At 49.3% G+C, this 27,387-nt stretch overlaps 10 protein-coding genes and 2 non-coding genes across 12 annotated transcripts; 4 read left to right on the top strand and 8 right to left on the bottom strand.

Moving 5' to 3' along the window:
• Position 1: 1 nt before the first annotated feature.
• Positions 2 to 1,186, top strand: EDB91DRAFT_20892 (uncharacterized protein). The gene is made up of 5 exons (XM_041326445.1): positions 2 to 250; positions 303 to 405; positions 469 to 758; positions 809 to 891; positions 945 to 1,186. The coding sequence occupies exons 1-5, from the start codon at positions 104 to 106 to the stop codon at positions 1,030 to 1,032; spliced, it is 711 nt and encodes a 236-aa protein (XP_041184348.1). The 5' UTR covers positions 2 to 103; the 3' UTR covers positions 1,033 to 1,186.
• Positions 1,187 to 1,322: 136 nt separating this feature from the next.
• Positions 1,323 to 2,878, bottom strand: EDB91DRAFT_1041813 (DEAD-domain-containing protein; the record flags this gene model as incomplete). The annotated part of the gene is made up of 5 exons (XM_041312953.1): positions 1,323 to 1,722; positions 1,782 to 1,922; positions 1,976 to 2,116; positions 2,167 to 2,345; positions 2,393 to 2,878. 5 exons carry the CDS (start codon positions 2,876 to 2,878, stop codon positions 1,323 to 1,325), a joined length of 1,347 nt encoding a protein of 448 aa, XP_041184347.1.
• Positions 2,879 to 3,065: 187 nt separating this feature from the next.
• EDB91DRAFT_1040794 (trafficking protein particle complex subunit 10) lies at positions 3,066 to 7,576 on the top strand (the record flags this gene model as incomplete). Its single annotated transcript, XM_041312889.1, has 20 exons — positions 3,066 to 3,335; positions 3,383 to 3,582; positions 3,631 to 3,840; positions 3,884 to 4,226; positions 4,280 to 4,441; positions 4,492 to 4,769; positions 4,817 to 5,103; positions 5,164 to 5,279; positions 5,331 to 5,450; positions 5,505 to 5,682; positions 5,734 to 5,868; positions 5,916 to 6,028; positions 6,078 to 6,208; positions 6,255 to 6,384; positions 6,436 to 6,496; positions 6,543 to 6,590; positions 6,642 to 6,883; positions 6,915 to 6,998; positions 7,059 to 7,295; positions 7,349 to 7,576. The coding sequence occupies 20 exons, from the start codon at positions 3,066 to 3,068 to the stop codon at positions 7,574 to 7,576; spliced, it is 3,573 nt and encodes a 1,190-aa protein (XP_041184346.1).
• Positions 7,577 to 7,641: 65 nt separating this feature from the next.
• Positions 7,642 to 9,115, bottom strand: EDB91DRAFT_1041174 (mannosyltransferase; the record flags this gene model as incomplete). Its single annotated transcript, XM_041312907.1, has 6 exons — positions 7,642 to 7,789; positions 7,840 to 7,975; positions 8,027 to 8,439; positions 8,488 to 8,790; positions 8,839 to 8,938; positions 8,989 to 9,115. 6 exons carry the CDS (start codon positions 9,113 to 9,115, stop codon positions 7,642 to 7,644), a joined length of 1,227 nt encoding a protein of 408 aa, XP_041184345.1.
• Positions 9,116 to 9,203: 88 nt separating this feature from the next.
• On the bottom strand, positions 9,204 to 9,290 carry EDB91DRAFT_t3. The gene has a single exon. It is a non-coding gene; the product is annotated as a tRNA-Asn (tRNA).
• Positions 9,291 to 9,545: 255 nt separating this feature from the next.
• On the bottom strand, positions 9,546 to 9,637 carry EDB91DRAFT_t2. The gene has a single exon. It is a non-coding gene; the product is annotated as a tRNA-Ser (tRNA).
• A 671-nt stretch (positions 9,638 to 10,308) lies between these two features.
• On the top strand, positions 10,309 to 13,820 carry EDB91DRAFT_1241568 (Dbl-like domain-containing protein; the record flags this gene model as incomplete). Its single annotated transcript, XM_041322092.1, has 5 exons — positions 10,309 to 11,345; positions 11,410 to 12,202; positions 12,252 to 13,058; positions 13,107 to 13,168; positions 13,217 to 13,820. The coding sequence occupies 5 exons, from the start codon at positions 10,309 to 10,311 to the stop codon at positions 13,818 to 13,820; spliced, it is 3,303 nt and encodes a 1,100-aa protein (XP_041184344.1).
• Positions 13,821 to 14,288: 468 nt separating this feature from the next.
• On the bottom strand, positions 14,289 to 16,606 carry EDB91DRAFT_1040963 (uncharacterized protein; the record flags this gene model as incomplete). The annotated part of the gene is made up of 11 exons (XM_041312896.1): positions 14,289 to 14,376; positions 14,431 to 14,470; positions 14,525 to 14,643; positions 14,704 to 14,780; positions 14,834 to 14,875; positions 14,931 to 15,081; positions 15,131 to 15,233; positions 15,284 to 15,574; positions 15,626 to 16,184; positions 16,233 to 16,381; positions 16,441 to 16,606. 11 exons carry the CDS (start codon positions 16,604 to 16,606, stop codon positions 14,289 to 14,291), a joined length of 1,785 nt encoding a protein of 594 aa, XP_041184343.1.
• Positions 16,607 to 18,078: 1,472 nt separating this feature from the next.
• On the bottom strand, positions 18,079 to 20,253 carry EDB91DRAFT_1093055 (NADP-dependent oxidoreductase domain-containing protein). Its single transcript, XM_041316787.1, has 11 exons — positions 19,740 to 20,253; positions 19,543 to 19,640; positions 19,399 to 19,491; positions 19,296 to 19,323; positions 19,037 to 19,244; positions 18,923 to 18,989; positions 18,820 to 18,865; positions 18,713 to 18,768; positions 18,616 to 18,656; positions 18,432 to 18,565; positions 18,079 to 18,377 (listed from the first exon to the last, which is right to left on the bottom strand). The coding sequence occupies exons 1-11, from the start codon at positions 19,826 to 19,828 to the stop codon at positions 18,236 to 18,238; spliced, it is 1,002 nt and encodes a 333-aa protein (XP_041184342.1). The 5' UTR covers positions 19,829 to 20,253; the 3' UTR covers positions 18,079 to 18,235.
• Positions 20,254 to 21,061: 808 nt separating this feature from the next.
• EDB91DRAFT_1241564 (uncharacterized protein) lies at positions 21,062 to 21,436 on the top strand (the record flags this gene model as incomplete). Its single annotated transcript, XM_041322091.1, has 1 exon — positions 21,062 to 21,436. One exon carries the CDS (start codon positions 21,062 to 21,064, stop codon positions 21,434 to 21,436), a length of 375 nt encoding a protein of 124 aa, XP_041184341.1.
• A 1,065-nt stretch (positions 21,437 to 22,501) lies between these two features.
• On the bottom strand, positions 22,502 to 23,903 carry EDB91DRAFT_1093046 (CDP-alcohol phosphatidyltransferase-domain-containing protein). Its single transcript, XM_041316786.1, has 7 exons — positions 23,630 to 23,903; positions 23,394 to 23,568; positions 23,271 to 23,329; positions 23,211 to 23,214; positions 23,089 to 23,149; positions 22,945 to 23,010; positions 22,502 to 22,880 (listed from the first exon to the last, which is right to left on the bottom strand). Exons 1-7 carry the CDS (start codon positions 23,772 to 23,774, stop codon positions 22,737 to 22,739), a joined length of 654 nt encoding a protein of 217 aa, XP_041184340.1. The 5' UTR covers positions 23,775 to 23,903; the 3' UTR covers positions 22,502 to 22,736.
• On the bottom strand, positions 23,904 to 25,521 carry EDB91DRAFT_1093041 (syntaxin). Its single transcript, XM_041316785.1, has 7 exons — positions 25,198 to 25,521; positions 24,909 to 25,142; positions 24,750 to 24,858; positions 24,615 to 24,697; positions 24,442 to 24,561; positions 24,307 to 24,392; positions 23,904 to 24,256 (listed from the first exon to the last, which is right to left on the bottom strand). Exons 1-7 carry the CDS (start codon positions 25,408 to 25,410, stop codon positions 24,109 to 24,111), a joined length of 993 nt encoding a protein of 330 aa, XP_041184339.1. The 5' UTR covers positions 25,411 to 25,521; the 3' UTR covers positions 23,904 to 24,108.
• Between the last annotated feature and the right edge of the window lie 1,866 nt (positions 25,522 to 27,387).

Raw genomic sequence — 27,387 nt, 5'->3', positions numbered from 1 at the left:
TGTCTTGTTGACGACTCATTGTCCAATTTGTCCGTACAGTGTCTCCGTTCAGCCACTACGTACACCCCCCAAGTAACACCGCTGCTGCAGCTAGATCTGATCAATGCCAAAGAAATCGAAAGCATCGAACAATATTGTCCAATCATTACCCAAGTCTGCAGTGCCATCAGGTCTTGCATTCCCAGACATCTCGCAGAAAGAAGGTCTCGAATGTCGTGTGCTGCTGGAAGACCAGATCATCCTTATTGATGTCCGTTTCATTCCTGCAGGGTAATCGCGCATTCTGAATTGATAGACAGGAGTTTCTTTCTGTTGAAGAATGTAAACGCTTTGTGAAGTTTATTGACAATGTTCCTTTGGAGTTAACACCTCCCAAGAAGAAGGGAGAGGCTGAGAGGGTCAATTGCAAGTGTTCACCTCTGTAATGTGTGTGCAGTTCGATGCTCACCCACGTTCCTTAAAATCTAGTTCGTTTTTCTGTGGCCTCTGTCCCCTTTGCTCAGAAGTTACATTCCCGCCTGTTGCAGCATCTCCCATCTTTTCCTCCTCCGACTGCAGCAAGGCGGCGCCCTCCCCTTGGCGAGAAGCGCTTGCCTCACTCCTGTAATTCAAATGTTCGCATGTACAAATACACGCCATCCCAGTACTTTGGTCCCCACTATGACGATTCTGTCCGTGACCCAGAGACAGGAGCAAAATCTGAATGGACAGTACTTGTTTACCTAACTGGAATCGAGGATGGAGTTGAAGGTGGTGAAGTAATAATAACGATACTTGATTGCAAATTCTGATGCTGATCGTGTGTAAGACACTATTCTACAAGGATGAGCGGGGGAAACCACGCGAAACCATTGTAGCGCCTCTAACGCGTGGAACTGTTCTCCTCCATCGGTCCGTGGTCTCCACCTTTGTTTTATGACTGCAGACTGAGACTGTCTGACTAGCCATGGAAATGAATGTCTACTCCACGAGGGTTCCCTGGTCCGCAATGGCACTAAGTACATTCTCCGCTCAGATCTCATGTTCAGGTGATCGCCCGGGCCATACTCTTCACTCTTGTACTTGCGAATTTTGGTGACCAGGGCTTGGTCGGACTTGCAGCCCACTTTGTCAACTTTAGACTTTGCATACGATGATCGAACTTTCGAGCAATCCGATCCTTGTCGCGATTACCTTTGTCAATCCCTCAGCTACGCTTGGATGTACATTACCTTGTCTCAGCGGAACCGCTGTGCTGACATACAGAGGCCAACGCTCGATGCAACACCCACCAAGTTGTTTTGACAAGATGGTTTTCCGCAAGTACCAAACACAAGAAAAAACTATCGCCCCTTTTTTGAATGTCTCTTTCTCGGGACACCTGCCTCCACGACATCATCATCACGATCTCTTTCGTCCTTTCCAACGCCATCCTCACGCTTGCGTTTCTTTCCACCTGTTTTAGCTTCTTCTTTGAGCTCATTGATTGCCAATCGGGCAGCCTCATCCACACGTTCTTTCAGCAACATCACTTCTTCCTTGTCTGTGGGCCAAAGTTCCATTTTCTTGTCTATCACCTTTTCTATCCGCTGAATGAGTTCCACGTCGTATTGCGTCACCATAGTAATCGATTTTCCAGATCGACCTGCTCGCGCAGTGCGTCCAACGCGATGAATATAATCCTTGGAATGGGTTGGAATATCAAAGTTGATGACAATGTCAACTGAAGGCAGATCAAGGCCACTGTAAGAAGGGCGACATCAATTAATGCACATACGCATAGAAACAAATAAGGAACAAACCGGCTAGCTACATCTGTCGCTACGAGCAACTTGCGACTTCCGCTCTTGAACTTACCCAGAGCGCCTAAGCGTTGGCTTTGGCTCAGCTGACCATGTAACGGAACGGCAGGGAAGCCAAGCGATCGCAACATAATTGACAATCTGTAGGAGAAGATAAGCTGAAGATGACAAGATCATTGCGATGCGCCACCCACCGCTGGGCATCGTGCACCGTCCGAGTGAAAATCATGATAGAATTCGATGCAAGATGATTGGCAAGATATATGAGATGCACATCTTTATGAACCAAGGGGACGAGAAGATAATATTGCAGCAAGGTGGACACGGTTTGGTATCTACACGAATGATCTCAGTACAGCTGAGGATGCCGACGATTTGCCCATACTTTGAAGAAACTTCGACCCGTATAGGATTTACTAGACTGGCTCGCTGTAGCTTCGCAACTTTTGTGGTCATGGTGGCGGAGAACAAATATGTTGTACGCTCCTTGGGTATGACTTTGAGGATCTGATCTATTTCAGGGCCAAAATCCATGTCGAGGAGACGGTCTGCTTCATCCATAACCTATACCACTGTAAATACTAGAAGCTTAAGGACCGGGGAAGACGCACCAAGAATTTTAAGCTTCTTAGGCTGAACCCCTTCGTGTTCTGGAGATGATCGTTCAAACGACCAGGGGTTGCCACTATGATGTGAGGCCGCTTAGCAAGGCCAACAGCCTGTTGCATCCTATCCATTCCTCCGACGAGAACCAAGGACCGTACCCCCATGGCGGAACCCAAACTCTCGAACTGCTGTGCGATCTGGTACGCAAGTTCGCGGGTCGGTGCAAGAACGCACGCAAACAAGCCTTTTGGCTCGTCCCAAAGCTTTTGTAAGATAGGAAGAGCGAATGCTGCAGTTTTTCCTGATCCTGTTTCTGCTACACCGATAATATCTCGACCCTCTAATGCATAAGGGAGTGCTTGTTGCTGAATCTCGGTAGGTTTCTTGAAGTCAATCTTATCCAGAGCTTCCAGCAAGGGATCTATGAGGCCCAATTCTTTGAAGGTCTCTGGTGGCGTAGCCGATGTACTTGCTTCTTCTGGCGAAGGCATGTTGTCTGGCTGTGGTCGAAACCAGGAAAAGTGTAGTGGTCCAGAGCAAACTCACCAAAGGTTTTGTTAAAATGTTTTTCTCACCATCACGTTTAAGACTGTGCAAGTAGTATCCCCGGCACCAGTTGTATTACTACATGTACCATTTCTTCGCTGCACCCACTGGATACCTATCCGGCAGCTTGGAATGTCTAATCAGAATGTCCTAGTGACATACTCTGCACCAGTATCTTTTCTGGCCTCAGAAAGTTGGAGGCAAGTGCTGGCAGCCTTACAATCTCAGCTACCGCTTCGGAGCATTCACTGGAAGTCGGCCTCCCGACCAAATCTTAAAACCATTCAGGAACTCGACCTTACTCTCGTTCCTTTGGATTCTCTCCGCGACGAACACACCTCGCAAGTGCCAGTCACACTGCTAGAAAAGCCCTTACTCAACCTTTACGTTGTGACGTGCGAGGTAAACATGGTGAACAGACTGTAGCGGTAACCTGACAAGGTATTCAGGATAACGACTTGTACAGAACAACTGTGAAGAAACAGATCAAAGACTGGCATTATGCCATATCTCAGCGGAAGAATCAGGAATGGATTATTGTGCATGTCGTTCGTTCTGATGTCAAGACAGCAGACCGCAAGTTCTTTAACATGAAGAGCTCCGTCCTTGATAAGATAAAGGCAGATTTCAATATCGAGAAGCGAGATCGGTGCGACTCCCCGCCTATCTCATCTCTCCTCGTGCTTACATTCATAAGATGTGTGCAGTTGTCTTGGACAGCGGGAGACTTCAGTCCTGTAATATGGGCTGATCTCGTGAACAAGATCAAGGACGGGTTATTATTTGCTCTAGATTCATCCGTTTCTCAACGTGAGGAAGAGGTCAGGCGCTCTGAAAGTCAGAGGCACATGCCTGGTTGGAATTTTTGCACCTTTTTCATATTGAAGGCATGTCTCGCGCATGACATGTTCAAACGTATTTTGGCTGAGATGTTTTGACTTTTAGGAAAGCCTTGCCAGCTCCTTTGAAGGAGTGAAGCTTTTCGAAGATGCCCTACAGCAGTACAATGAGCTGGAGGTATCTTTCATTCAGGTTCTGAGAGAGAAGAACATGTCCTGGTTTGGTAGTCTCATCCAGCCTGTGTACAAGGACGACTCGATGCCTCTACTCTCGATTACGAAGAAACATTATCGCGACCTCATCCTTGCAAACTCCATCTCAGTGTTTGATTTCCGGATATACTTGCTTGCTCGCCAGTGCTCTCTGCTGAACAAGATGCGTCGCCCATTCGAGATTTGCCAGAAGGTCACCAGCTTTTTGGGAACGTTTGGTAGACGATTGCGAGAAGTTGAGGTCAGGGGTCACACCATGCTGTTCTGTATTGTAGAAGCTCATGCCCTCTATAGGCCTCGTTACCAGAATACTTTATTGAGTCATGGATATTCTCTTCTGCTCTCAGCGTTGTCGAACAATGTGATACGTGGACTCCTCCGACAGAACTGGACAGCGTCCAGCTCGCACGATTCAGTGCGAGTAAAGGTGAACTACTTGAGTTAGCCAAGACTCAGGTCAGATATCATCTTTGAGATTCTCATCACATCCTGATTTTTCTTTGCAGCTTGACATCATTGGCGTCAAAGTAGGTCATTTGCCCCAAACACCGCCCTTTGCAACCACATATATGGAAGAAACGCCTGCCCTGCCTTCCCAACGAATTGGTGAACGCTCATCGACGCAGCGAATAAGCAATCACGAGGTTATGCTAGCTATTGGGAACGAGGAACCTTTTTATGACTTGTATTGCGCAACTTCGAATCGTGCCATCGACATGTACGTGAAGGCTGGCCGTCGCAAATTCGCGCTAAAGCTGCATGGCTTCCTCGCCGCTCTAGACATGTAAGCATAGTGTTTGACATACGATCCACCTTCTCATTGCAGGATAGTCATCGAGGACGCCTAGAGAGTGCTCTGGCAATTTTTACATCCTTGCCTGCTCACTATGCACCTCATATGTGGACATCACTAGAATCCTTCATGCTCTCTCGTGCAATCAACATACATGCCGAGCTGGAGAAACCCCGAGACCGAGAATGGATACATATCTTGCTTGCATTTCTAAGGACATGCACAAATGACGTGAGCACAGAGCTAGTAACAGAAGAGAATGGGGAAATGGGTGTTACGCAGCTTGTTGGAGCACTTCACACTGCTGTGATGCGTTTAGACTCAGGTATGTGTTGGCCGAACGCATTGACAATCTGATCGTGATCAATAATTGGGCAAATTGCAGACTTGATTCACTCAGATCATCCTATCATGGCAGTCCAAGTATCCAGCGATGCTACCTGTAGTGACGATGAAGACTTAGCCTTCGTTGATGCTATAATTTCAAACCGCCTCCCATGCGTGCGTGTTCGCGTGTTCAAACATTATTTCTAGAGCTGATGTTGTTTTCAGGACGTGCTGGTTGACGAAGTTAGCGTGACAATGGGTGGTCGAGATTCTGAACGTCTGAAGTTCATCGCGAAGGTGGATACACTTCCTCCTGGCCAATCGACTGTAACTTTATCTTGCCCAGTGCGTCTGACCATCTCGAGGGTACTCCGTGAACTGACCAGCACATCATTACAGACATCCTCTTGGGGTCTCTATGCTCTTGAGAGCAGCGAAGTGGTGATGTCCCATCTCCACTTTCGATGGCAATATACGGGTACCACGGCCACTACTTCGAAGAGGAATCATGTTTCATTGGTGCGCGTGCCGCGTAGTTTGCGCGCTTTAGATGTACAAACACGACAACCTCAGCAAAGTAAGCAGTGTGATTTTTTGTTCTGTAATAATTCTAACTTATGGCTTCAAGCCGAGCTTGGAACGACATCGCGCCTTTTACTTGTTATTTCAACTGGCCAGAACGACATCTCGCGGGCGACTATTAAGCCAATTCCGCCTTCTGGAGTGCAATTCAATTATTCCGAGGCACGCTTGGAGGCCGAAGGTCAGTGCTTCTCATCCATTTCGATATGTTTCTGAACCGAGACAAAGGTACGGGAACCCTTGAAGTCTCTGACAATGCTGTCATCCTTCTGGATGCTCTTGTCGACACGGACGTTGTAATTTCGCTTCCTCACTCTGATGCTTCGAGATATCATACAATGGTAGGTGTTTTTCCTCAAAGGAGAACTCTTATTCATTGCTGCACTGAAGAAAATCGGACTAAGTGTGACGTATAACACGCAATCCTCGCCGGGTGTGATCCGCACCCTGCAAACCTCAAGAGTTGTTACGGTCTCACTGCCTATAGCAGTGAACGTAGAAGACTTTTTCCGCGGCAAAAGGTTCGACCACTACCTCGCCTCGCACTTTGTTCTGAAGTCCTTTTAGATTGTTTTCGAAGTTTACTATCTCGACCACTTCCCACCAGTATGTTCGAATATCATCGACGGAGCTGCAGGGTCCACCAAGTCTCGATGGCGTGAAGATCTCAGGTTGTCGTCCGAGCCGTCCTGTTGTGGTAAGATTCCTATCCTTTTGTTGTTTGCTGAAGAAACTAGATTCTATGTAGACCGTTACGCCAGAACATCCCGTGAACTTCCTGTTCTCCATAGAGTCTTCAAATGGACCTGGTGCGTTGCTAGTCAGTTTGCTTGTTGAGTGCTAAAAGAAACACAGTTCTGGAGCCACTGAACCTCGTCATTAAGTACCGCATACTACGTGATGGTAAGGATTCTCTCACATCCAGTGTTACCTCGACTGCAGCTAGTTATTCAGAGGTCGAGGCATTAATTCGACAAACGGTGGAAGCTGTTTTGTCAAGTATGTCAGATGAGAAGCCCCAGTACAGCTCACTACGACGCATACTCATTGACAAGCTGGTCGCACACCTAGAGAGTGACGCTGAATGGGTAGAAACGTACAGGGCTACTGGTGAAATTGTCTTGCCTCGTTCGTTTGAAGATGGCGGGGATTTCCAGGGACCTATTCGGGAGGTTCGTTTGTCGATTCCTCGTTCTGTTGGTCTTGCTCACCGCGCGTTACCTTTAGGCATTAGCGCAATGTCGCTCAGAGACTGCATCGCCCTGTCCTTGGAGAGAGATCAAGATACCGGTTGACGTCCCAAGGATGAACGTTGGTGTTTCCCAGTTGCCCACCATGCACACCCAAATTAACTTGGTTTGTCTGTGATAGATCGTGACCGCAGCACAGATCGCTGTTCAACCATCACTCCCCAGTGACACACGATCAGATCAACTACCGCCAATTTACGCAGGCCAACCAATCCCTGCGACCCTCATCTTCAAGACCTCTTTTCATTGGGCTGAGAAAGAAGGTAAACAACGCAGCTATAAGATGCGATACGATGTCGAAGAACGTGTCAAGGATTGGCTTTTGTGTGGACGAAAGCGCGGAGATTTCGTCGCAACCGTAAGTCCCACTGGTGTAAGCTCGTTCTCAAGGCTGATCTAAACCACTTTTAGGACGGTGGTTCATTCGCTGTACCCTTGACTTTGATAGCTCTTCACCACGGCGAAATTACCTTACCCAAGGTCGACGTCCGGCCACTGCCAATATCAACGCAAGGCTCGATGAGATCTACGGTGCCAAGCGCTGACACTTGTCAGGTCCATGGGGCTGAAAAGGTTTTGATTTTGCCCAGAGGTGGCAGAAGTACATATATCGTAGGTATGGGAGGCGAAAACGAATGAATGTACTACTATTACTTCAGGGATAATTTCTTTCTTGCGATTCCACTGCAGTCGTCGCTTGCATTTCATTGTTTGCCGGACAACTTTCCTTCTGGATATCCAAACCAAATCCCGAGGAGCATCAAGGAATTTGCTGCGAGGAGAAGGCCAGATGAAAGTGGTGTGGATGGATAAACATTCCAGGCATATTCGATTGCGCCCATGAGTGCCATTCTTCACACATATTAGAACGCAAATACTTATTCCTGCAGGAAGAGACTCACTGCATGACGAAAGGAAACCTCGTTCTTTGAGTAAGGAGAGGCACTTGCTGCGAATACCACGAGTAGAATTGGTAGTGCAGCGATCGTGCAAAGATGATGCCAATAAGATTGGACGTCATGAGTACAGTAGCAACGTCTAGGTGCACACGTCAACAGACAAGATTGAGGGACACCCAGAATGACTCACAATCAGGACCTACGGGCGCCAGACCAGCAGGTAGAGAGGGTCGCCGGAGACCTCTCTGAAGAACCCGAGGTACGCCACCGTCGCTACGACACCATCGGAATAATCCAAAGGCAATCAACACCGTAACGTGACCCAGAAGTAGGCCTTTCGCCCATGTGGGACTCAAAAATGTACGCTCATCGACAAAACGCCAGTTCACGGTCCACTTGTAAAGGAAAATGCGTGATAAATCAAACGCATTCTGCATGTAGGACTTTGCATCTGCAGCGAGGAAAGAGCGCGCAAGGAGAATCTGAGTGGATGCCAAGACGAGCATGTGTCGAATGGTCGCAAAGAAGCCGTGTCGTTTGAAGATGATGACGAGCAGACCTGGCAGATACAATATTGCCGACATTTTTATAGAGAGAGCCAGGCTAAGTGTACAGTTATGGACGTTCTGAGGAAGAAAGTATAGTGCTCACCTGAATAACAAGATGCCTATGTCATCCCAAGCGCTCTGGAAGGCTAGAATCGCCGCTTGGACGAAGATTATAGACCAGCAGTCATTGAACAGGCGGAGAACGAAGATAGAATGCAGCCTTTTGCTGAGTGGTAGCAGCAGAAGAGTCCAATTTGGAATGTTCGCTTTCTTATATATCGCGCATACGAGTACGACGGATAGTACGTATAAGCCGGCGTAAATCTGTTGGGCCTGCGCAACATTGCGACCGGCATTTGTGATACGATGAAGAAGGTGATGAATATGAACATGTCCAGCTGGATAACTAGTTTGGTAAGTGCGGTATACTTTTGTTCAATTCAAGTTCACGCACACTAAAGGACCGGTTGGCCCTGTGATATTAACATAGTTGCGTTCTCCTTTCAGGTAAAGGTCAATGTGGACCATGTATGTTTTCCAATCGATTTCTGTATCTGCCTGATACGTTGGTCATGGTATATGCAAGCTAGTGAAACGTGCTAACAGGGAACGAACCGGACTATGAGTTGAGTGAGGATAGCATCTCCGAGAATGACGAGAGATGCAATAATCCAGAAATATTGCTGGTCGAATAAAAGCGAGCGAATACACTTGAAAGCAGAATTGTGCATGAACGGCTGAGGAAGGTGCGGTGTGTCTTGGAAAAGGCCTAATTAGTATAGCGCCAATTATTTAGCAAAAAAACAGGTGCAAAATATACTGCCCCAGTGAGGCTCGAACTCACGACCTTCCGATGTCAGATGAATAATAACAGTCGGACGCTGTAACCAACTCAGCCATGGGGCACATGAAATCCAACTACTTTTATGGCAACATGAATCCTTGCGATCAGCACCCAGAATCTTCGTTACAATGAGTCACCTCTGTCGCCTTCCGTCACACGCGCCCAGTGACATGCGAGTTAAACGACTGTCATTAGGAGAACTCTAGCCCAGAGAACGTTCGAGTGATACTTCGAGTATGAAAAATATTTTTGCGAAAGGGAGATGTGTGATGGAATCAGCCTCATACATCTCGGGTATGGAAATTACCACCAAAAAGCGTCACCTGAGCGATTCGAACACTCGCGGGCAAAGCCCAACCGCTTAGCTGTGTATAGCAGGCGATCCCGTTAACCACTCCGGCAAAGTGACTTGTTTGAAGGCAAGATCATTTGAAATATATCGCCAATGTGAATGGGTTCAGTGACAGTATGTACTTCATCTAAAGAGCCGAAGTTCCTCTCAAAGTGCTTTTGAGCAGTTCGCTTTCGGTTTAGTTCAGGTTTGCGTTCGTAAGCACACATTTTTGGCATCTCCACCAATCGCATGAGTGCGCTACAGCTGAAGTCGTAAGCGTTCATTTCAGTGGTTTTGCAGATGGCCTTAGGGGGATCGGGAAGGTGGCGTGACGACCGCGGAGGATTCCGAGTAGATTCCGACAGTGAGTTTCGCCATAGGTCGCGAGTCCTAGGAATTTGGATCCGCTGTCATTTGATCGATCTCGACTCGTGATATTAGCAGTGGAGATGATAAACACTAGGTTTAAAGTCGTAGAGGCCCTGATGCTGACACCAGAAGGCAGTACTGTTTAGTGTATTTTGTATGTAAAGGGTTGCTATGAAAGGGAATAGTTAACATGAGCCTAACATGTGGGTCACTGAACAGCCGTGATCAACCCGACCAGCGCTTCAGCTTCAGCTATCATCAAGTCTCTGCTGTAAACCGCTTGCTTGTAATCACTTTTCAGTCTATAGTCACCCGTTCGCACCGCCAATTTTGTTATATCCTCGTCACTATCTTTCGTCGTCACCCACGTCGGGACAATGAAAGCATTCTTGAACAGGTTCAACAGAGGCCTGTCATCAAAGGACAGAGACAGAGACAGAGACAAGGACAAGGAAAAAGAAAAAGATAATGCCTCTATACTTACCAAGGACCGTAGCGACAATTCCTCGACCAACTCCCACTCACCCCAAAACCGAGAAAAGCGTGAGCTCGTTCAACTTCCCCCGCTTCCAGGATGGCCTCCATCAGAAAATAGGCTCTCTATTGAGCCTGTGATTAGAGACACTAGTAGTAGACATCTCACTTCTCCAGCCTTGATCCAGATACAACGATCCACTAGTGCAGGCACAGTCAATACCAGTGCAGGAACTCCTACTTCGATTTCTTCCCATAAACCCCTTCCAGATATCTGTTCAAGACCTTTACCCCCAATCGAGGAGCCCCATGACGATGACAGTGGCGTTGGCCTCATCATTACACCGCACGACCCGGACCCCGCAACCCGCCGCAAGGCAAACGGTAGTACTACTACTAATGGCACATCCTCTGATGTTCAGAAAAAGGTTGCCTTCCTTTCCCCTCCTCCGACGCCCTCGGCTCTCAATTCCCAACTCCCGGACGCATCCGTACCCAGCCCCTCTCAAATCGTCCAGACGCCCTCGGGCGCCCCGCTCAAAACAACCCTATCGCGTTTTCAGGCGACACATGGCAAGGACACGCGTGGCTCTATCTCCACAACCGCCTCGAGTTCACGCACAGACCTCGCCACAAAGTCTACCACCACCACCACCACCACCACCACCACCTCCACCACCACTCCAACGGCGTCTACCACCGTAACACCTGCGTCATCCACCAATACTGCCAAAGCCACGAGTACACGCACAGCAGTCTCCCCTTACCCAGGCTCAATGCGCTCCGCCACGCCCTATTCTCAAATGTCCAATGCCAGCAGCCGCATTCTCGCAGTCACCTCATGGAGCGAGGCTGCAGAAGAAGACCTTGTGAGTAACCTTGGTCCCCGTGAACGTACCCGCCAAGAAGTCCTATGGGAGATCGTGGCCTCTGAAGAGCGGTGCGCTGCTCCTCCCCCACGCCCTGATCCACTAATCTTGATGCGATCGTTGCCTTTGCCACAGATATGTAAATGACCTCACAAAAATGAAAGAGTTCTTCATCGAACCGCTTCTCCACCCATATGCCATGTCTCCGCCTGTCAGCCCTACACCGACTCCGTTCAATGAGTACGATGACTATAGGGTCGAGTCACCGCAGGAATCGATCGATGTCTTACCTATTGCTGCACGCTTCATGAGCCCTCTTGGCTTCCGTACAGATGGTGCCTCAAAGCCCGCAGATGGTGCCTCCAAACCCGCAGATAGTGCCTCCAAACCCGCAGATGGTCGCAGCCTCGCTACTACCACACCTCAAATCGATGACGAAAGTGATGAGGATGCTGATGACGTAGTAGGCGAGGGACTGCAAACTAATCGCGCAAATCCGAACCACCCTCGCTCGCCTTATCACGGGGGAGGCAGTGGTGGCAAAGGGATAACCAAAATACGCGATGTCCTACCCTTCCCTTCACGTTCGCACGCATCCCTTCCTGCACCTCAGCGTAAGCTCGCTGCCTCGTCCTCACAATCGCTGGGAGACAAGGATAGGGAGCGGGAGCGCAAAGACAGTGCCAAGACTACTCCTACACAAGGTGCTCGGGTACTGCGCAAGTTCAAGCGTTCGACAACGCAGTCCCATAGTCCCTTCCAGAGTGCTGTTCCTTCACAGCTCCTGCCCGAGGATCTGCGTATATGCCTTGAGGTCATCGAAAGCGGCGTGCTCGATGGGCACGTTAAGCTCAGCGAAGGTCTGCTAAAGCGGTACGAGGAGCAATACCCTCTCGTCCGGTCCCTCGCGGACGTATTTGTCTCAAGTGTGAGTGTTACAGTTCCTCCTCGACGCAATATACTCATGCTACTGTCAGTCCCATATCTTCCAAGGCTACGCAACATACGTCCTGCATCTCGAGCGTGCTCTTGAGCAGGTGGATAACGCTTTGAGCACTGCCAGCGCTGCCAAGAAGCCCAAGAACCAAGATGCCGCTGAATGGCTCAAGGTTTGCAAGTCCCTGCAGCGGCTGGAAGAGCTTGCGGCCGATAAAGGCGAGACAGGACTTGCTATCACCCTCTCGAAGCCCTTCCAACGCCTCCTCAAGTACCCTCTTCTCTTCCAAAACCTTCTCTTCCACACAGATCCGAGTACCTTTGAGTATGAGAGTACTCTGCAGATGGTCGCAGAAGTCGAGACGATCGTGCGCAGCATCGAGGACGAGAAGATCCAGAAAGAGGACCGTGACAAAACGCGCGATGTGTTTGCTCGCATTGAGGGGCTTGACAAGGTGAAGCAGCTTGCCATTCCGAAGCCGTCAAGATTGCTGCTGGAGGAACGGCAGATTCTTGGGTCTATGCACGGAGGTTCGCAGAAAGGCCCAGGGTCGAGCCCGCCGCCGGTTGTCAATGCCAAGGGCGTAAAGGGTAAAACGTCATTCCGCCGGCTGAGTGATGTGCTGGGCTCGGGCTCGGGCTTGGGAGGCAAGAAAGACTTGTGGCTTGTGGTATTCAATGATGTTGTCCTACGGTGCCAGCGCACAGGGACAACATCGCTACCTTTGGTTTCGGGGTCGAACTCGAGGACGAATTCATTGCCGGAAATGCAGGGGAAGTCAAAGTATGCCTCGGCAGGGCGGAGAAATTCGCATACGAGGCCGAGGAACCTGTACAAATTTATTAAGGTAAAGCACCGCGATGGCACCGTTTGACTTGTTCTCACCCTGGCTTAGATCGAGACTTGGGCGATAGGAGATGTCGTCCAGCCCAAAGAAGGGGTTGTTACTATGGAAGAGTATGTGCTTTGTATCCCCTTTACTGATGTCTGCTGAGCGCTTTATAGCGTTGTACGTTCGAAAGCAGAAGCACGGTCTGCAGCGCAGCCTCGGATCCTCCCTCTCCCTGCTGACGATGATGAAGATGGCGAGGGAGAGTCGGACGACTCAGACAAGAAGAGCAAAATGAGCTTCTCATACTGGGGTGCAGACAAGATCACCCTCCAGAAACCAGTCCTCAAACCCAAGCAACACACTGTCGTCGGTTCGACACGTCGTGTATCTCCAGGCGGCACGTCATCCTATAGCAGGGAGTCCTCTGCAAACGCTAAGTTTGGGACTCGTCTAGCTTCGGGCGACAATGGCTCTCATTCTACACGCCCCATGAGCCGGCGAACGCAAACAACACCTAGCACGCGCACACGTGTGAACCCTTCAGAGGACAGTCATTCTATGAAGGCTACTGTTACGCGACCCGCTTGGGACATGAGCACACGCGGCAACCCACACGCGCCTGGCATGAAGCGGTCACGCCAGACCTCACAAACGAGTGCAGGCGCCCGCGCAACCACCACCACGAACAAACCGCAAGTCTCGCCTGTTGCATCAGAAGACTCGGGGGTGGGCTTGTACCGCCAAATAGTGGCCCAGGATCCATCATTGGTCCAGTAATCTGAACCCTTGCCATCGTCAATCAAGCCTAGACTTCCGCTAGCTTTCCTCGCGTTCATCTTCTCTACAATCACTCACGGCGTTCATCATCGCATATTGCACTCTCTTACTTTATTACTTCCTTACCTCGTCTCGCAACCGACACACACATTCATTCATCTTGCTCTTGCGTCTCTCCTCTCCTTATCCTGCTATGTCAGAGTCGGTGCCCAATTATTTGACGATACCTCATCACTCTCGTTGTTCTTTCACTCATGCTCCTTCAATCTTTTTTATCACATTCTCTATTCGGAACACAAACATCGAACAATCGACAGATATCCAATCATCCCTGATTTCCATCTAAAGTACTTGAGATATGCTCGCTTATGCTCTCAGGTATTACGATGCAGTCACCACCTATATACAGTTTAATCGCACACCCTTGTGCTTCTTCGCTATCGATTGTATGACACCGCTTTGGTCGATTTAGTCTGTTTCATATGCCGCGTTGTGAATGCTGACGCTACGGCCACTTGGGTCCGAGGAGCATCCCCAGTCGCCTCGTGGTATCCAGCTGGATCAGGAGATCAGAAATATCCCCCCCAAAAGAGCATTGACCTAAACTTACCGCACTGCAGTCTTCGCTGCGGCCTCAGAAGGGAAAAGGCCTGACGAACATGAGGACAGTACTTCGAGGCGGTTTATTTCCAAATATTGCTTACCATCAAATAGTTCTCGAATATAATAGGCTTCTTTGGTATCTGGGGTATCGACTGCCCAGCGTTCTGCACGCTTCGCAAAATCTTTATCAGAAACGAACGCCGCAGCGTGGTCCTTGATGCTGTGATTGAAGTCCAAATCAGCCAGAGCGTCTCACTGCCAGAAAAACGTGTAGACTAACCCATCTATCCAAGAATATCCAACGCCGTCTGAGAATTGCTCCTTTTGGCGCCATAGAATAGACCGCGGGAGATATGCCTAAAGTTTGTCGGTGAGCAGGGCAGCTTTGGAGATTACGGGGATCGACAGACCGTCCCCTCCGGCGCACAGTCAAATGCTTTCCGAAGGATATACTGTGCGAAAACGATGAGGCATTCAAGTCCGGAAATACGCAGCAAGGTAGCAGACCTTCTCCATCTTTGGACGTCCATCTTCGTCGACCGCTTGGTTTAAACCCTTAGTAAACATCTTTTCCTTCGCGTCGATGTTCATGGCGACTTCTAAAAAGGCCTTATCGAGGAAGGGTACGCGGGCTTCCAGGCCCCACGCCATTGTCGATCTATGGTTAGATCTGTCAGTGATCCGAGGAAAAGTATGTTCTTACTAACTTGTTGGCGCGCAGGCAATCGGCGGTGTGAAGATTCTTGACGCGTCGAACACATTCCTGATGGAAAGAGTTACTGTCAGGGGCAGCATGGAAATACAGATAGCCTGAACAGCGCGTTAATCAAGCGCGCGGCAACAGGTTCAACGCAGCTTACCGCCAAGAATTTCATCGCTACCCTCTCCGCTGAGGACCATCTTGACACCCATCGCCTTGATTTTCCGGCTGAGGAGGTACATTGGTGTGCTTGCACGAACGGTTGTCACGTCGTAGGTCTCAAGGTGATAAATGACGTCTGGGATGGCGTCCAGGCCTTCCTGGACTGTGAAAACATATTCGTGGTGCACGGTGCCTAGGAAATGGGCTGCTTTCCTGGCAGCAAGCAGATCGGGCGAGTTCTCCAGTCCGATGGAGAATGAATGCAATTGTGGCCAAGAAGTCAGCATAGCTACGGTGATTGTTCAGTTTGAAAATAAGGGGCGAAATTCAGCATGCTTACCCTGCTGCGCCAGATCATCTAACCTTGGTGTTGGAGGGCCGCTGATGGATTCAGCAAGCTTGCGCTGCCGAGCCTCGTACTGAGCTCGAACAACTTTTTCTGTCTCCCTTGCAGCTATGGCAGCAATCAAGCTGCTATCCAGTCCACCACTAAGGAGAACGCCATAAGGCACTTCGGACATAAGCCGCTTGCGCACTGCAGCTTCCAGGGTCTCCCGGAGGAGGGTATAATCTGCAGGTGTGGTCGGAAGCACAGCGGTTTCCGCATCTCCATCCCACCAGGTTGGCTGGAAATAACGCGTCGTGGACTGGTCACGGCTGTCGTAGACATGACCAGGGGGGAAGGAAATAATCGTGTCACATTCGTCGACGAGAGCTTTCAACTCTGATGAAAAATATGTTGCACCAGGGTGCTTCGAGCTCCACCCTTGGTACAATGTTGTGATTCCAATGGGGTCGCGGGAGGCAATTATTCTGGTAGGAGTCACAGACTCGTCCAGAAGTACAAATGAAAACATGCCATCGAGCATGTTGCAAAGATCCTTGTCATGTTTTTTGTACTGCAGGCTGTCAGTAATTGCTATGGGCGGATGCATGGAATATCGCACCAGAGGAATAATAACCTCGCAATCAGAGTGTGTCATAAACTTGGCGGTTGAACCGAGGGCCGCACGAAGTGCGAGATGGTTGTAGATTTCACCATTGACAGCGAGTATGACCTGACCGTCCTCGCTGACGAGGGGTTGCGCGCCCGTGTCTTGAGTCGCGACGGGTCAAGAATAAGAATAGAATAGATGGTAGAAGTAAGTCACGCACCAACGCCCACAATGGCAAGGCGTTCGTGAAGGAGTATACCTTCCTTTCCGACAAAACACCCGGACCAGTCAGGTCCGCGATGACGAAGACGTTTTGAGAGAGCCAAAAACCGAGATCGCTCGGCTCCTGGGTTTTCTATGCCATGAACTGCAAGTATACCACACATTTTGGAGAAGACGACGAGAAAACACTTTGATCTCTGTCCTACTTACATACATTTTGTTCTAGTGACTCAACCAGATAAGATAAATCATATCAGAAAATTGATGCTTAGGTAATGAAACTTAACTTTGTTGAACACACTCCGCAAGCGCTAAAGGGGCGTATGTAGATGGATCGGTAGCCTTGTTCAAGTTGAGTGTTTACTACCCCTCTGCCCATCGAGGACACGCATCCCTGCCATGGATCCCGCACGTGCATCACCGGAGGTCCTGTTAGCCATCATGCAAGCCATGCATTCACGCAAGAATATGACGGACTCCTCAAAATACAAACTGAACCGAATTCCTGATAATCTTAGTGTCAAGAAGTCACAGCGGATCATGGCTCTATTGGAGTCAGTGGCCGCAATGAGCTTGGCGGGTAAGTTATCGCGGTCTCTCTCTGTCAACCAGGAAGCCTGCGTTCTTCACATGGCAGCTGACGACGGTGTTCCTGAAGACCTTCCAACACATTTACAGGGGGTCTTTTTCCCAGCTCAGAACCATACGCGCTTCCCTTCAGACACCTCTACGAGACGTGAATAACGAGATAGACGGCACAAGACCAGACAGGGGGAATAACACACTCGAACTCAAAGACAGGCTTATTGGCAACATTTACATGTGTCGCAAATTCAAACATCGCCTCACAAAACGACGCGGTCTGAGTCGTTTCATATATGACGTACTTCCCGCCATGAATGCATACGCAAACACTACATAAAGCGAGTGGAAAATAGATTGCAGATTATGAGACGTTCCAGACAGCTGCAGCCGCCCTCGCATGTTGCGTCAAATGAGCCGCTTTATGCCCCGACGAGGAGGCCAAGTCCGTCTGCGTTCTGCGGCAACTTGCATTACTAGTTCATAATTCGGCCCTCGAGTTTCGGAGCATCATTCCGATAATTCGGGGCTAAAGACGTGGGGGAGGGAGATAGGTAAGCTATTATGACCTCCCCGTGCCCACAGACGCTGATGTAGTGGCATGTGCCTCACGCGCATGTGCATGCTCTGCAAGGTCTACCCCTACGATGATCTTCGACGCCTTTCAGAGCTGTACGAGATTAATAATATTCTTCTCTACACAGACGAACGCGCTGGGAATGGTAACAAGCTCAGGCCAGGTAAGGGGCGCGAGCCATGGGACGCCGAGCCCATTTCATGAGGTAGGGAGGGAGGGAGCTGAGCTTCACAAGCATCTGTCACCCTCTTTTTAAACATTCCTAGATATCATGTTGTCAATCTGACCGCAAATCAATTACATTGTTTGTGACAAGTAATACTAGGATTGGGTCCACCAGATAATAGCATTCGGGGCGAAATCTCCAAATCCTGGCAGACTTTCTGTCAAGCTGACAGTTGTTCCCAGCAAAGTCACTCCCAAGAGTCTCAAGTTTCACTAGTGGTCACTTTATAATCATATTTCGAGCCTTATGCATTCGTTGTATCAAATGTGTGAATGAATTGCTGCTTGGAACCACTTAACGCCAGTAGGACAACGAGGAATATGCGCATGAGCGATATCAAAATATTGATCACGAAAGGCTAATAAAAGTACACATTTCACAATTTACGTTCAAGGATGAGGAAGCCATCTAACCCCAGAGGAGCGCCTGATGGGGATACCTAGCACCCCTGACTTCGGCAGTGCTAATAACACTGTTAATTTCTTCGAGGTCTTCCGCAGACAACTCGACGTCTCCTCCAGCACAATTCTCGAGAGTGCGCTTAGCATGCCTACCAAAAAAATTAGGACCCACAATCATAGACTATGTCTGAACAGCAACTCACGAGGAACCTGGCAAGGGGATGACATGCTTGCCTAGGGACGCAACCCAAGCGATGCTGAGTTGAGCAGAGGTCACGTTCTTCCTCTTCGCGATTGCAGTCAATGCATCTACGATGGCAAAATTGTGTTTGAAGTTCTGTAGAGCTATGGGTAAGGTAACGATCAAGCAGATGTCGGGGAACTTACATCCTCTTGGAAACGGGGCAGGGTGCGGCGGACATCTCCCTCTGACAAGAAAAATTGATAAGCATAGCAGATAAATGTCACAAAACGATGGTATTACCCGGAATATCCCCAAGTCTCTTGATCTGACCAGTTAAAAATCCACGACCAAGCGGGCTAATGTTTGTACGTGAGCTCAGAACAGGCGCGTACTAGCATGACACTCACGAGTACGCGATCACAGCAATTCCCAGCTCCTCAGCGGTCGCAATGACTAACAAGAAGGAGAGAAGTTAAGTACTCCAACGAAACACTATGTCTGGTTTCACACCTTTCTTGCCCTCCTCTTCGTATGCCCATGGGCTGACCTCGATCTCGACAGCAGCAATGGGGTGTACCTGGAGAGTATTGAGCGGATGTCTTGACGGTCATACTATGCACGCACCGCATTACCACGCCGCAGAGAATCTGCGCTGCATTCGGACATGCCAATATGGTCTAGTTTACCTTCCTTCTTGAGCTCAACCAGTGCCCGGATCGATTCTTCCAAAGAAACCTTGGGGTCTACGCGTGCGCTCTGGAACAGATCAAGGCGCTTGGTGCCGCGAAGCTTCTCGTTGATAAGCTCCACACTTCGTCTCAAGTTGGCGGGCCTGACGACCAAATTTAAGGTCTCATTACAATAATGTGTGACATAAACTTACGAGCCATCGGGTGCTGGTACTCCGCCAACTTTTAATCCTCCCTGAAAGGTAAAGAGTCAATCACCAGGAGGTGGAAGTATGGATATAGCGAACCTTGACGGACAAGAAGTCTTGTCTGCGTAGTCGGGGTACTTCTCGAAAAACCTAGCGATCATCTCAAGGTTCGTGGTTGATAAATTTTGCCCGTAGAATTCCCCTATGGTTGGAGTTAGCACGTAGTATGTGTATATGGGGGACTTCGACCTACCTCCGTTGATGAACATCTTTGTGCCGGGTGGAAGTGCGTCCACGCCAGCCTTGATGGCCTCAAAACACTGTTCGTCTGGGACTGGTTTGGGTGTCCATCTATATGAATAGTGTTAACGTGATCCAACTTGAACGGTATCGAAAGAAAACGCACGTCATCATCATCAAACCATGCTGGCAAGGAAAGTTAGCAAACACTTTAGAAAGAGGAGTAGCATACATACAGCCACTTTGCCAATGGTGATGTTAGATGCAGTACCGCCAAGCGAGGTAGTAGCAATAGTCATACTGGGTGGTAGGTGGAATATAGATCTGTTAGTGGGTGGATCGTAGGAAGCTGAAGTGCTCTATATAGTCTAGGAAATGTACCGCTTTTAAAAGACAACCTGACTGAGACAAACAGTTATTACGCAGTGTCTGCGGCAGGAAGGGAGATTATTGATCAGTTGCATAGTTTCAACTGCGGAGGACTGCGGTTAGTTCATCATGCCATCAGTACATAGCTTGGTCCAAGTTTATCAGCCAATTGACAGTCTGACTCCGTTCACTACCGTTTCCCCTCGCAGTGCCCATCGATGGCCGCTTCGGCGGCCGAGTACGCGTCTATGACGATCAAACGCTCGCAGTTGCTCAAGACTCATTATCGCTCTTGTAGAATAGTCGGCCCATCTTTGATAAGTTGTGCACCTAAAACGGCCGGGGGGAACGGCGGACCAGGGGGTACGTCCTATCCTGGGGCATTTGCAAATTTAGAGATGAGGCGCGGGGCACAGGGGCCCCCTAGACTAGTTATTAGTGTCCAACATAGGGTAGCATACCCCAAAGGGCAATAATTCGATTCAAAAAAAAAAGTGCCCATCGAATCACCGGAGGTCCTGTTAGCCATCATGATGGTGCAAGCCATGTATTCAAGATAGTATCACAATTGGTAGACGAGCCGAACTGAGCCGAATTCCTGATGATCTTTGCGGCCACTGAGTCCAACTCAGTAGCATTAACCAGCCTGGACAAGTTGTTGCGATAATCAGCTGCTACCACGTGGCCAGAACGTTTACGCCGTGTAGAGGAATCACTAGCTTGGTCTTAGTCAGCCAATCGACTCTGTTTACTAGTACTACCCCTCTTGGACCTCTGCTCGTCGAGGACACGCACCCCATGTTAGAGTCCGAACGATCCGAGCGATCAGAGACGAAGAAGACCGACCGATCCGAGATGGTTGAGGAGAGAGAGTGACAGCTGGTCCGAGCCCAAGCCAAAAAGGACATTGTCGAGCGACGTGTTGACGTCGGCTCGCGTCCTACAATAAGTTACTTATTCGTTTGATATATTTTTCGTTTCTATCTAGCTTATTATAAGAACGCCAGCAGTACCACGAGCGCATTTCAGCTTCTTTCAAGAGACTGAGATGTGAGTTAATAGTCTCTACGTATCAATTAGACCAGAACTGACGAGTCCCTAGTATACTTGTCTATTAGATCGTCCCCGAAGGCCCGCGAATAATTACTCACCACACCCCTGCCATGGAACTCGCACATGCATCACCGGAGGTCCCGTTAGCCATCATGCAAGCCATGTACTCGAGCAAGAATATGGCGGACTCCTCAAGAGACGAACTGAGCCGAATTCCCGACGATCTCAGCGTCAAGAAGTCACAGCAGATCATGACTCTATTGGATTCAGTAGCCGCAATCTCCATTAACGAGCATTGCGGACAAGTTATCGCGGTCTCTCTCTCTCTTCCAACCAGGAAGCCTGCGTCCTTCACATGGCAGCTGACGACGGTGTTCCTGAAGGCCTTCCAACACATTTACAGGGGGTCTTTTCTCAGCTCAGAACCATACGCGCCTCCCTTCAAACACCTCTGCAAGAATGGAACGACGAGAAGGACACCCTGAGACCACATAGAGGGGATAACACACTCGAGCTCGAAGACATTCTTTACATATTCGATGCGCAAATTCAAACATCGCCTCACAAAACGACGCGCTCTGAGTCGTTTCAAAGCTGACGTCCTTCGCGCCGTGAAGGCACACGCAGCCGCTACACAAAGCCAGTGGAAGACGGACGAGATCGAAGAGTATGAAAAGTTCCAGAGAGCCGCAAACGCCGTTGCAGATTGTTTACGATAGGCTACTTTGGGCTGCAGCTACTTGCATTGATAATTCGCAATTCGGCCCTCGAGCTACGGAGCATGATAGGAGATGATTCCGATAATCCGAGGCTAAAGATGTGGGAGAGGGAAATAGATAAGTTATTATGCCCTCTCCGTGCCCACAGAAGTTGATGTAGAGCCTAGCGCGTTGAACTACCATCGAAACTGTATTACCACTCAAGAGATTCTTCTCGAAAGTGTTCTCACGTAGTTATCACATTGATACACTCATCGAGAATGTCGCATACCCTTTTCGAATAGGAAATGTTCTTGGCTCCCTCACCATATGCATAGAGCTAATCGACAGAGTTCAAACTCCTACCTTTCACGTCTCAAAGGCCATTGATCATCCGACAGACCATCGCTAGTTTAGATATCAGACGAAGAAATCGTGGAAAATGTGATCTCAAACACTAATTCCCTCATACAACGCACAACACACACCTTGAAGTCGTGTGTTCATGGTGAAGCCCTACTAGTACTCCTCCGGCATCACTCGCTCATTAACTCATATCCGCCATTTAATTATATCGGGGTTTCGAAATTATCGTGCTATCCGTGCCATGCCTTATTCCGCGCTTACAACAGTTCTGTTGGTCCAGGAGACCAGAAGTACTTCGCCAAGGGATCCCACGGCAAGTTGTATCCATCCTGGAGCATTCCAGATTTTGGAGAAAAGAACTCTTCTATCAGGTATTGGTTGGCGAAGGAACCACTTTAGCATTAGACTGAGGAAGTTGTTGATGGAGAGGAAAACTCACGCAGTTCTAACAGCACTAATGTGCCACTGCTTCAAACAAACAAGAGACTAGGAGGGCGGACAGGGCTACTATGATTGGTAGGAGATTTGACGCTATACTAGGCTAGTATAGTAACGCCCCCGCACTCAGGCTATTGTCGCGCTAGTTTCAAATTTGCGTTATGCTGTAAATATTTACATCATGATATACCAAAAAAAAAAAACAAGGAATGCATTACACCGTCCCATTATGCACGAAGCAGCATATGTAGTATGTATGATATTCGTCCGTCCACGGCCCACATCACTCCTTTTTGGCCTGTACCTCACGCGCAATTGCACGTTCTGCAAGGTCCACCCCTACGAGGATCTTCGAGGCCTTCCAGAGCTGTACGAGATTAATAATGTTCTTCCCTACGCAGACGAATGCGCTGGGGATGGCAACAAGCTCGGGCCAGGTGAGGTGCGCGAGCCATGGGGAGTAGACTGCCGAGCCCAATAGGTGTGGGCACCCATTTCATGAGGTAGAGAGAGACGAAGAAGAGCTCATTGCCTGCGCACATGAAGAACAGGGTACGCTGTTTTGTGCACTGGATTAGTCTAAGCTACCGTGCGAGTGTTACGGAAGACTCACGGAATCGTTGTAGTAATACCACTAGGATACGGCTGACTTCGCTCGTCACGAGCTTGTGGCTCCGCGAACCAGTGACGAGTGAGCTGAACAAGTATAAACGAAGGCCTGATAAGGACTCGACATGCAAGAAGGTCAACTAAACACGCACCTGTACATGTGCATGTAATGACTGGCGAAATCAAGCGCGATAAGGAACTGGAACACCATGGCAAAATTCCGGGTATGCGGAAGAAAGGTAGCAGAGCAAACATGACGTCGTACACCTGGAGGCGCGCATGGTAAGATAAGTAAGAGGAACTGACCGTGACATTGCAACAGATGACACACCGATCCGTGACCATGTCCAACACCGCACCGAATTTCGACGTCTGTCCCAGGGCACGTGCGACCTGACCATCCACAGCGTCCAATAGACATGATATCACGTATGCAAGAGTGCAGTATTTGGGGTGATAACTCATGAAGTGGAGCGAAAGCCCCGCAAGGATGATACGCGTATACCCTACGTCCCAAAGGGTTCGAATCAGTGCATAACCAACATTAACGCAGCAAAACTGTCGCACCAATGAGGTTGGGCACGAAAAGGAAGACATTTTCAGAGTATGTCTGAGCTGTGGCAAGGTCGACTGCGACCTTTGCGTCGACGACGTCGATTGAGCCACGCCGGCGCACCTTGCGGGAGGGATTTGCAGAACCGTTTTTCGTCATTGCAGGCGCACGCTGCAGTGGGAGAACTTGAAGGAAAGTCAAGGCAATTCAATGAAAGAGGACGCCGTGAACGGAGGTTGTGCCAATTTTGCGCGGTCCTGACGGCAAAACGCACGTGACGTAATATTGCTATCGTCATCTTGCTTGTACCAGCTATATTTATCGGCAAACCAAATACCAGACCGTATTAACTTAACTATGCAATAACTATGTACCACTAAAGCATGGAGGCAGCGGCCATCATAAAGGAAAGTAAGGGGTATACAACTCAGTCATGTCCGTCTTCATTCACGAATACTCCCGTCAATACTCCATAGCTTCTTCAACCACTAGACTAACTCGACTTTGGATGCTGGCTGAAGTACACACCCACTCCGATGCCAACAGCTGCGAGGATGATGATGATGGTGAGCCAGAAGCAGATCCAACGTTTTCGTCGGGCAGAGCGGGCGTGTTTTACTGCAACTTCGGTGTGCTTCATTCTGAAGGCAGTTAGTGACCGTGCGCATATGTAATGATAAGAGCTGCATACCCTCCCTCGGTGTCATGTGCGACACCTGCAGCTTGTGTCTCGATAGCGTCAATTTTCTCTTCTTGCTCGCCTAGAAGGGTGGCCATCTAAAAACATCCTTAACAAATGTATCATGCGCGTAGGTGTTGCACCCACGTCATTGAATAATTGAGCCAGCTCTCCGAGGGTCTGCTCAATGCGCCGAATGTCTTGGTGTCTGTCCTGCACTTCTCGATATGCAGCCCTTGAATCCCCGTATCGGTTCGACGAAGTGAGCTGCGCAGTATAGATGAACGCCACGATCCTTTTCTAAGTGAATAGAGGCTCACCGCTTGCGCAAATATTTGGCTTCCTCCGCCTTGATCATCATTCACCACGGCAGCAACTTCGTCAGGCGTCGCATCGGGTTTCACTTGGAATGTGAATTGAAATTTGGGGATTAAGAGAATGAGAGCTGAGCATACCTATTTTAAATTGTCGCTCCACACGTTGGCGGTACTGCTGGCGGTACTGGCGCTCGACGTCTTGGTAGCGCTGCAAGGTGGCCATAAATTTTGTCCGAACAAAATCAATCTGGCAATCATGTCAACGACTGGATTGTAGAAACGGGATGGGTGGCATACTCTGTTCTTGCGAATTTGAGCATCTTGGCCAGCTCCAGCAGGTTTCTCGAGGGCACGAATACGGTTAGCGAGTCCGTTGCTGAGCTGCCTGGTCTCGTCGGTGAGGCGTTCGAGCTGAACTACATTCGCTTGCGTTGCTGAATCATCAAGGGCGTTCAGGGAGCGCGAGTGCAGTTCAGCGACGCGAGTGACATTCGCATCAAATTGTTGGATAGATTCTTCGATGGAGGTGGTCTAAATTGAAATGTGGGTGTGTAAGGGAGAGAAATACGACAATAAATCGACGCACTTCGGCATAGAAAGCAGACAAAGCGTCAGTTCCTGCACCATTACCAGCCCCAGTTTGTAGAAGGGGAAGGGTCGGTTTGCATCTCATAGTCCCCCTGTCCTGGGTCGGGTGTAGCACCCTGCCGCTGCGCCTGAGTATGTGTCCATCAGCATGTTTAATCATGAAGACTAGAAAGGTGAATACCCTGAGAGCTGCTAGTCTGTCGCGACCCATTTAAAATCAGAGATAGGCCAGTGTGGTTGATGCAGAACACAGTTTAAACTTTACACCGTGGACTTCGTTGCAATGAGGCGCAGTTGGGGTTCCTCACTGGCTTAGTCAGCCAATTGACTCTCCTACTCGCTCCTAGTCGACCCCCGTCAGGTACCGGAGATTCTGCTGGCAATCCTGCAAGTCTTGTGTTCAAAGGAAAACACGTTATAACCCTCTATTAGTAGACGAGATGAGCTCAGCCTTCCTGATTTTCACTTAAAGAAATTGCAAGCGCATTATTGCTGTATTGCACGCGCAGTGGCCGCTATCTCCATCAATCAGCCTAGTGGACAAGTTTTCACTGTCTCCCTCTATGAAACCGAAATTCTGCGTCCTTCCCATCGCGGGTAACGACGGTCCTTCATTCAGAAATTCTATCACATCTACTGGACGTCTTTTCCCAGCTCAAAAGCATACGCTCTTCCCTTCGCTCACCTCTGCAAGGGAAGGATAACATGGACACGCCCGGACTTGACAAAGGTAATAACACGGCCCACCTCGAACAGGAGCTTCGGCGCACTGTCTATACGTTTTCCATACTCAAGTTCAAGAGGCTACGAAACGACAGGACTCGTTTCGAAGCAGATGTCATTCCTGCCATGAAGGAATACGCAGCTGAAACACGTAAGTCAATGGACTACCGAGGAGGCCAAAGATTATGAGAAGTTCCAAGCAGCCGAAAGCGCCCTGATCGTTTTGTCTGGTTGCAAGAGCACTTCGAAGTTGCACTCAGGAAGTCGCTGATGGAAACCTCGCAGTGGTTCTGAATTCGTAATGTTAATGGAGGAGTGGGCTGCTCTACGTAGGGAAGTGGATGTTCTAATCAACCGCCTACATGACAAACTGTAATGTACTACTTGCACTACTGCAAGGATCAATAGATTGGGCGGCAGGCAGCTAGGTGGCTGTCCACGTGGAGCACACATGAGATGGCAAGGCGCAGACAGACACTCACATTCTTGTGTTCAGCCACGGAAGGAGGCCGATGGTTGCCTGTCGCGAGTTCGCAGGCCGAGTCTTGGAAGGTGGCACTTTGAGCCCAGCATGAGGACAACTCTAATTCGCAGGCCGGATGCCCTCCAGAAATTCGTATCTTGTCGTACACACGGCGGCGACTTCTTTCGTAGCAAAACCTTGTTTGGTGTGGGTGGCCTAAGGGGTATACTATCTTCGCTGATGGAGCTCGTTGGAGAACGGCAGTGATAGGGTGTCGGAGGAATAGGCGGAGATAACACCGTTGTGACTGAGACTTTCTTCAGCAACGAGCCGGGTACGGGTTCTATGTAGTGGGTCGCGCATTTTTGCGTGAGGCGCGCGTAAAGAAATTTCCCAAGGGGTTCGTAGTGCACGGGACGCGGATGCCATTGGTGGTATTGACTTGCAGTTTAACACCACCCTTCAACTTCCGCCATTGCACTCGAGGTTGGATGTGATCAACGAGGACATCGATTTTATTGGGTACGAGAAGAGTACGTCCCATACAGGCAGGATAGAGTTAAGAGAGGTGTTTACGATGAGAGGTGCAAGCCGGCGACTGTGAGCTTGCGTCAGACATCAGAGAAGAAAGCGCACCTTACTAGGGGTAATGTAAAAGAATCACATCCCTCTTGGCGTTCCGTTACATTTAAATGACTCGCAGAGAAGAACACATACCAAACTTGCAACAACTTTCTCCGTCAGCTTGTGGTAATCGAACGATGAATTTATTCATCCAGACTTTAAGCTCTGCCAGTTCAGAAAACTCCCCGGCGGAGCCCAGAGCTACAAATAACCAGTGCTCTGGTTCCGCATTCCTGACAAGAACAGCGTACAATGGTACGGGTAAGGACTGAATGTGGCTCGCTGGATACAGAGTTGAGATGTGCCGTTGATGGCCTGTTGGAACGATCGAACGGTATCATGTAGTCTCCCCTAGACAGACCATAGACGAATGAAGAT

The sequence above is a fragment of the Suillus paluster genome, assembly GCF_016628075.1.
Source record: "Suillus paluster strain FC165 chromosome Unknown EDB91scaffold_1, whole genome shotgun sequence".
In the NCBI taxonomy this organism is placed as follows: domain Eukaryota; kingdom Fungi; phylum Basidiomycota; class Agaricomycetes; order Boletales; family Suillaceae; genus Suillus; species Suillus paluster.
This window is presented reverse-complemented; position numbering and strand designations above follow the sequence as displayed.

What these genes read in the sequence shown, in the direction of transcription:
- EDB91DRAFT_1093046 (XM_041316786.1), bottom strand. Translation starts at nt 23,774, where the DNA reads ATGACGAAAAACGGTTCTGCAAATCCCTCCCGCAAGGTGCGCCGGCGT. An exon ending in GCGAAGTCAGCCGTATCCTA is followed by an intron (nt 23,011 to 23,088) that starts GTGGTATTACTA and finishes TGCACAAAACAG; the next exon opens with CGTACCCTGTTCTTCATGTG. An exon ending in CTCTCTACCTCATGAAATGG is followed by an intron (nt 22,881 to 22,944) that starts GTGCCCACACCT and finishes ACCTGGCCCGAG; the next exon opens with CTTGTTGCCATCCCCAGCGC.
- EDB91DRAFT_1093055 (XM_041316787.1), bottom strand. Translation starts at nt 19,828, where the DNA reads ATGACTATTGCTACTACCTCGCTTGGCGGTACTGCATCTAACATCACC. An exon ending in CGAAGAGGAGGGCAAGAAAG is followed by an intron (nt 18,866 to 18,922) that starts GTGTGAAACCAG and finishes CCTTCTTGTTAG; the next exon opens with TCATTGCGACCGCTGAGGAG. An exon ending in GAGACTTGGGGATATTCCGG is followed by an intron (nt 18,657 to 18,712) that starts GTAATACCATCG and finishes TTTTCTTGTCAG; the next exon opens with AGGGAGATGTCCGCCGCACC.
- EDB91DRAFT_1093041 (XM_041316785.1), bottom strand. Translation starts at nt 25,410, where the DNA reads ATGGGTCGCGACAGACTAGCAGCTCTCAGGGTATTCACCTTTCTAGTC. An exon ending in CTCAAATTCGCAAGAACAGA is followed by an intron (nt 24,859 to 24,908) that starts GTATGCCACCCA and finishes CATGATTGCCAG; the next exon opens with ATTGATTTTGTTCGGACAAA. An exon ending in GGAGCGACAATTTAAAATAG is followed by an intron (nt 24,698 to 24,749) that starts GTATGCTCAGCT and finishes TCACATTCCAAG; the next exon opens with TGAAACCCGATGCGACGCCT.
- EDB91DRAFT_20892 (XM_041326445.1), top strand. Translation starts at nt 104, where the DNA reads ATGCCAAAGAAATCGAAAGCATCGAACAATATTGTCCAATCATTACCC. An exon ending in ACCAGATCATCCTTATTGAT is followed by an intron (nt 251 to 302) that starts GTCCGTTTCATT and finishes GATAGACAGGAG; the next exon opens with TTTCTTTCTGTTGAAGAATG. An exon ending in AGAGGCTGAGAGGGTCAATT is followed by an intron (nt 406 to 468) that starts GCAAGTGTTCAC and finishes CTTAAAATCTAG; the next exon opens with TTCGTTTTTCTGTGGCCTCT.